At 38.6% G+C, this 6,731-nt stretch overlaps 1 protein-coding gene across 1 annotated transcript; it reads left to right on the forward strand.

The window, feature by feature from the left end:
* Positions 1-3,867: 3,867 nt before the first annotated feature.
* On the forward strand, positions 3,868-4,452 carry LOC149238839 (uncharacterized). The gene has a single exon (XM_089369678.1). The coding sequence runs from the start codon at positions 3,868-3,870 to the stop codon at positions 4,450-4,452; it is 585 nt and encodes a 194-aa protein (XP_089225804.1).
* Positions 4,453-6,731: the final 2,279 nt, after the last annotated feature.

The following is a 6,731-nucleotide window of genomic DNA, read 5'->3' on the forward strand; positions in this document are numbered from 1 at the left end:
TCCAAATCCCCATGGAGAAAGGTTGTCTTTACATCTAACTGCTCAAGATGCAAATCTTCAGCTGCTACAAGACTTAAAATAGTTCTGATTGAAGTCATTTTAACAACAGGAGAAAATATTTCATCAAAATCGATACCTTTCTTCTGTGCAAACCCCTTCACCACAAGTCTAGCTTTGTACTTCTGTTTTCCTCCATCTTCTTCCTTCAGCCTGTAAACCCATTTATTCTTCAATGTATTTTTTCCTGTTGGCAACCTGACTAAATCCCAAGTCTGGTTATGCATTAAGGAGTCCATCTCTTCTTCCATGGATACCTCCCACTTCTTCCTACTTTCAACCTGCATTGCTTCTTCATAACATTCGGGTTCACCAGAATCAGTCAACAATAAATAATATAGTGAAGGAGAGTATCGTTTAGGGGGTCTACTTATCCTGGTATATCTTCTAACACCACTTTCAGGTGTTTGTGGTGCCTGTTGTTGTTGTGGTGGTTGTTGTTGTTGATTATTATTATTTTCAGGCACCTTTACCTTTTCAGTGATTTCATCAAGAACTGCATATTCCTTGTTTTCTTTTTCCTGTTTCTTTTCCTGCAACTGATTCTTATACAAGACCTTTTCATTGAATATTACATCTTTGCTCCTAATGATTTTTTTATTTTCGTAATCATATAAGCGATAACCAAAATCATTAACACCATATTCAATAAAGGTACATTTCTTTGACTTTGCCTCAAGCTTTGTTCTATTTTCTTTATCAATATGGACAAAGGCCTCACAACCAAAAGGCTTTAAAAAATAGTTTACCTTTTTACCTGTCCATGATTCCTCCGGAACACCACCATCGAAGGAACTTGAAGGCCCTCTGTTTATTAGATAAACAACAGTATCTACAGCATCTGCCCAAAACTGTAAAGGCAATCCTGCATGCAATCTCATGCACCTTGCATGCTCCATGATTGTTCTATTCATCCTTTCTGACACACCATTTTCTTGTGGTGTTCTTGGAACTGTCTTCTCTCTGCGAATTCCATGTTCTGAAAAGTACTTATCAAACTCTTTGCTACAATATTCACCTCCATTGTCTGATCTAAGACACTTCAATTTCTTTCCTGTCTCAATCTCAACCAAAGCTTTCCATTTCTTGAAAGTATCAAATACATCAAATTTATTCTTAATACAATAAATCCAAGTTTTTCTAGTTACATCATCAATAAAAGAAACATAATAACAAGAGCCACCGAGATGATACCTGAGCAGGTCCCCATACATTTGTATGCACAAGCTCTAATTTTTCATTCTTCTTTTCTTTTCCAACTCTGAGAAATCTGACTCTCTTATGCTTTCCATAAATGTAATTCTCACATAAGTCCGAATTCCTTGAGTGAAGAATCTTCATCCCCTTTTCACTCATGTGTCTGAGCCTATGATGCCATAATGCTGCATCTGCTCCTTTGGAAGCTAAAGCATTAACAGAGTTAGAAATACCATTGCATAAATACAATGTACCAACCTTTTCGCCGTTTGCTATTACCAGGGCTCCTTTGGTGACCTTCCAAACTTTATCTGTGAAAATTGTCACACAACCTTCACCGCCTAACTGCCCTGTTGAAATCAGATTTTTCTTTAGATCTGGAACATGCCTTACCTCCTTTAATAGCCATTGGTTTCAATTCTGTTGTTTTACAAGAACCTTACCCATTCCAACAATTTTACAGGGTTTTTCATCACCCAGACGAACTTGTCCAAAATCTCCTTGAACATAGTCATGAAAGTATTTCTTATCAGGTGTGGCATGGAATGAAGCCCCTGAATCTACCACCCATGAATCAGTAATATTTTCGAAAGAAAGAATCAAAGCATCTTGTAACACCTCACCTGTCACATTTGCTTCATGATTATTTTCTTGTTGTACATCTCCTTCTTTTCCCTTCCGAGATCTACAGTCTTTCTTTAGGTGTCCTTTCTTTCCACATTTCCAGCACACTATCCTCGATCTGGACTTGGATCTGCCTTTCCTTGATTTACTGCGATATCCTGAGCTCTTTCCTCTTTCCATTTTTCTTCCCCTACACTCTGCACTCAAAGCATTTCATGATGTCTCACCGGAGCTTTTCCGTCGCATTTCCTCGCTAAGGATAGCACCGACAACATCATCAAACTTTAAAGTACTAGATCCAGAAACAGAGTTACTAATGGCCATTACCAAACCATTCCAACTTTCTGGTAATGAGCACAAGAATAACAGAGCTCTAACTTCATCATCAAAGTTTACCCCTACAGAACTTAACTGACTTGTAACTGTATTAAAATCGTTTAAATGGTTTGCAACAGATTCACCTTCCGACATATTCATATTAAATAACTGTTTCATAAGAAATACCTTGTTTGAGGTCGAGGGTTTTTCATATAGTTTCGACAACGTCTGCATCAAACCCTCTGTCGTGGTTTCCTTCGAAATGTTGAAGGCGACTGACGCAACAAGGTAGAACCGTATTGTTCCGAGTGCCTTTCTATCAAGAAGGTTCCATTCTTCGTCTTTCATACCCGTCGGCATCTTTTTTTTTCCGCCCAATGGTACGTATAGATCTTTCTGATACAGATAATCTTCCATCTGCATCTTCCACAGTGAGAAATTTTGGCCGTTAAATTTCTCGACCCTAAACTTACCATCTTCCACGATTGCTCCCACTCACACCAGGAACCCTTCTTTCCTACGAGTTTATCAGCCAAATAGAGCTTCGGCTCTGATACCAGTTGTTAGAAAATTATATATTACGGAGCAATGGAACACATAAAATATTGCAGAAATATAAACACAAAAAACAAGAGAGACACAGATATACGTGGTTCACCCAGTTTGGGCTACGTCCAACCCGAACAGCCAATCCTTCCTTTCTATTATCCAGCAAAATGAAGAGACACAACCTACAACAAATCCACTGTAATATCCTCTGTTTTCTCTCACAGTTTCACCTCCCTGTTTCTCGCTCACAGAATACACATCTATATCTCAGCCTCTAATACAATGCCCTCATACAAAGAGAGGGGTTGCCTTCTAGGGCAAAAAACCCTAAACTAAACATAAGTTCTACTGTCAGATCATCTGTCTAATGAACAACCTAGATTGACTAGAAATTACTATACTTTTACAAGGCAATTTTACATTTATGTTTAGCTTCGGGGGCGCTGCCCCCGAGCCCCCGCCAGGGGACCGCTGGCCCCCGGACCCCCCAGCCGGGGGGGATCGGGCCCCCCGGAGCCTTGCGGGGGGGACAAGTCCCCCCTGCGTGGAGGGGTGTACAAACTTCCTGGAGTATACATCCGGCTAAAACAAAGACCTCTGAACAATCATGCTCCACACACAACACATTCCTGGGGCTTTAACTGGCTTAATCTGGCTGGAAAGTCAGTTCTAATCAAAGCTATCCTTAACAGCCTCCCCACTTACCAATTTGCAGTCATGCTGGCCCCTGCAGGTATTATGAAGAAAATGGAGGATCATATCAGGAAATTCTTTTGGAAAGGTGGGAAAGCCAACGAAAAGAAAATCCCTCTATTAAGCTGGAATAAAATTTCCATGGCCAGATTGGAAGGCGGACTGAACTTCAAGAACATCAGCATGCAAAACTTGGCTTTGGGTGCGAAATTGATCTGGAGGATTATAGCCCCAAAGCCGGGGTGGGCTCAGATCGCTTTGTGGAAAAAATTCTTCTGCGGGCAGAGGAAAAGATGTCTTGATCACCCCAGAACAAATATTGGCTTGCCTATTCAAAAGCTCTGTGCAAAATCCTTCTCCCTCATCAAGGATCACGCGCATTGGATTCCTGGAAATGGTAAGCAAATCAGAATCTAGGAGGATCGTATTATGGGATGTAATCCTCTGCCCGATGATAGATCTCTGACAGCGCTGAAGGATTGGATGCAGAATTCAGGTTACAATACTCTGTGGGACATTTCTAAATGGGAGAATGGTTTCTGGCGCAGCTGGATAGATTTTGTGACTCCCCAGTCCCTATCCAAAGATCTCTCTATATTCTTGGAATTCCTTAGTGGTAAGGCCCCTATGAGAAGCAGAAAGCAAGACAGTCGTGGTTGGGGCTCGTCAACTAGGCGATACTCTGTGGCTCAGGGATATAGGCAGCTATTAGCGCAGCCACATGTTCCCTCTGACCCGAAACCTTGGAAAGGAGTCTGGCATCAAAGCTCGTTACCAAAAATAGACTATTTTTGTTGGCTTCTTTGTCACCAACGCATATTGACGGACGACAAACTTCTCAAAATAGGTTATTATGGCCCTTCTTGCTGCTCTTTGTGTGGCAATCAGTCAGAATCCACTGTGCATTTGATGTTGCATTGTAATTTTGTGGGCAATCTCTGGAACGTGGCGCTAGGCTCCTGGCAGGGGGATGTCATTCTTCCCACCAATATTCCTGAGCTATTTTCGAACTAGAGGGCGTTGTACCCTGGAGGCTCGCTCCAAAATTCTCACATCAAAACTGCCTGGTGCATCCTCCCCAAGCTAATCTGCTGGTTTACCTGGTTGGAGAGAAACCAGAGGATCTTCAGGGATAAGAAGAGAGATTATAAATCTGTCTGGATTAAAATTAAAATGCAATTAAAGGAATGCGTTGGAGATCAGTTGGATGGGGCAGGTCTGTGTGACCGCGACTCAGCGTGGTGCGATTCCTTGGATCTCTGCTTCATCAAAACTGTCAGGCCCCTCGTCCTCCCTAAAGCCTGGCAAATTCGCCTCAACGCCTCTGATTTCTTGGATTTCTGTTCAAAGCAGGTTCACTCTTTTCTCTTCTTTGATGGGGCTGCCAAAGGCAACCCGGGCAGATCCGGTGCAGGTGGTGTTGTCAAGAGAGCGGATGGAAAAATTGTTCTCAGATTTGCCTGGGGTGTGGGCCTAAACACCAGTATGCAAGCCGAAGCTCTGGCCCTTTTCCAAGGTCTGAAGCAGCTCATATCCCTTGGAATCAAGGATGCAATAGTGATAGGAGACTCGCAGACCATCATAAAAATCTTTATTGACAGCTCTTCCCCATCTGATCTTAGATTGTCCAGATTGATCACCAGAGGAAGAATCCTTTCAAATTCCTTCCAGAGTTTGAACTTCTACCATGTTTTGAGAGAAAAAAACAAAGAGGCTGACATGGAAGCTAATAAAACAACCCTTCTTCCCCTTGGAGTCATCCAAAGAGAAGGCGAAGAAAGCTGGGACCCCATACCTTGATCTCCTGGTGATTTTGTTTTACTGTCTCTTGTTGAAGCAATTTGTTTGCACCTTTATTTCTGGAAAAATTGAGGCGGTTGCCCGTAAGTCATTTTGTAAAAATTCCAAGCGTAGCATAGGAAAAGAGATCTCGGACTTGAGCAAAGAGCTCACTGAATATTGATCTGCACATTGTAATCAGAATTATAGCATTTTAGCCAGAAAGTAATATATCTCCCTAACCGTTTCTGTTATATATATATATATATATATATATATATATATATATATATATATACATTTACATTTTTACTCCTACTAGTTAAAGTTTTTAAGAAAATATAAATAGTGGTGGGTAGTAATAACTCTTGATAAGTGTATTTATTTACATATTGTTCCTCTCGAATTTTTATGCAAATTATGGTGGGTACTAATTGATGGTAAATATGTTATTTACATGAATATGAGATATTTTGAAAGATTTTAAATTTTTGTGATTTTTATGAACCTTAACAATGAAAAATGTGAAACTATCTAAATATCATGACATAAATATTACATCCAAAAATTATGGTAGAAAAATATGAAGCCTTTATCTATATGGTATTACATCCGAATAATTTTAAACATTAATAAAAAATTATAAACTTTATATCTATAATGTTCATTATAAACTATAAAGAACTTACAAAAACAAAATCAAAATAAAATGGATGACATAGCAACTGGTCTATCCGGTTAATGATTAAGGCACCTTAGGCTTCTGAATTCAGTGCTGAAGATACGGCCATTTCTATCAGCAGAAGCAACAATCCAAAAATGTAATCAGGTAGCCAGTCTTTGCACTAGCGATCCGAGAGACATGGAGTTTCCTTCGTCCACTTCAAAGGTGAATAAGTGTAGCAATTTATGACAAGTTTAAATTAGAGCCAAGGACGGAAATTTCCATTACATTGTTATTCAAAAATTGCTTAAAATTGCTTTGAGGTTATAAGAGTTAACCAATAATGAATATTCTAGCAAGATTATGATAAAATCTAGCTGATTTACAAAACAAAAAATAAAAAAATTAAATTACAGATATCAAACTTCTAAAATTTAAATACGCAAAAATATTATTAATGGTATTAAAACATTCAAAAGGAATTACACTCCAATATTCTTATTTTTAAAATTTTCCTATTACCAGATTCGAACAAAAAAACTATAGTCCTACCCATCCTTTCTCTAAACATTTAGAATATTCATAGTTGGAAAATTCTAAATATTTACGGTATTTATGGTGGGAATAATTTCTTTTGAATATTCATTTTATCGAAATTTACAATATCCCTAATCATATGAAATTAAAATAAAAAAAGCTTCTTAAATAACGGTATCATGTAGGTTTCACATATGAAGTAAAAATAATTAAGAATGTGAATGCAAATTAAATTATTAAAAAAAAATCATAAAATTTTATTAGTGTAAATTGGTGTTTTGCTAAAAATTGGAAATAATTTTGTAAGTCAAGA

This window comes from Pinus tabuliformis, chromosome 8 (assembly GCF_031772625.1).
Source record: "Pinus tabuliformis cultivar Carrire ecotype Pingquan chromosome 8, CPIR1, whole genome shotgun sequence".
NCBI lineage: Eukaryota > Viridiplantae > Streptophyta > Pinopsida > Pinales > Pinaceae > Pinus > Pinus tabuliformis.

Bases quoted from the DNA above. Each gene is read 5' to 3' on its own strand.
- LOC149238839 (XM_089369678.1), top strand. From the start codon at position 3,868: ATGGGATGTAATCCTCTGCCCGATGATAGATCTCTGACAGCGCTGAAG.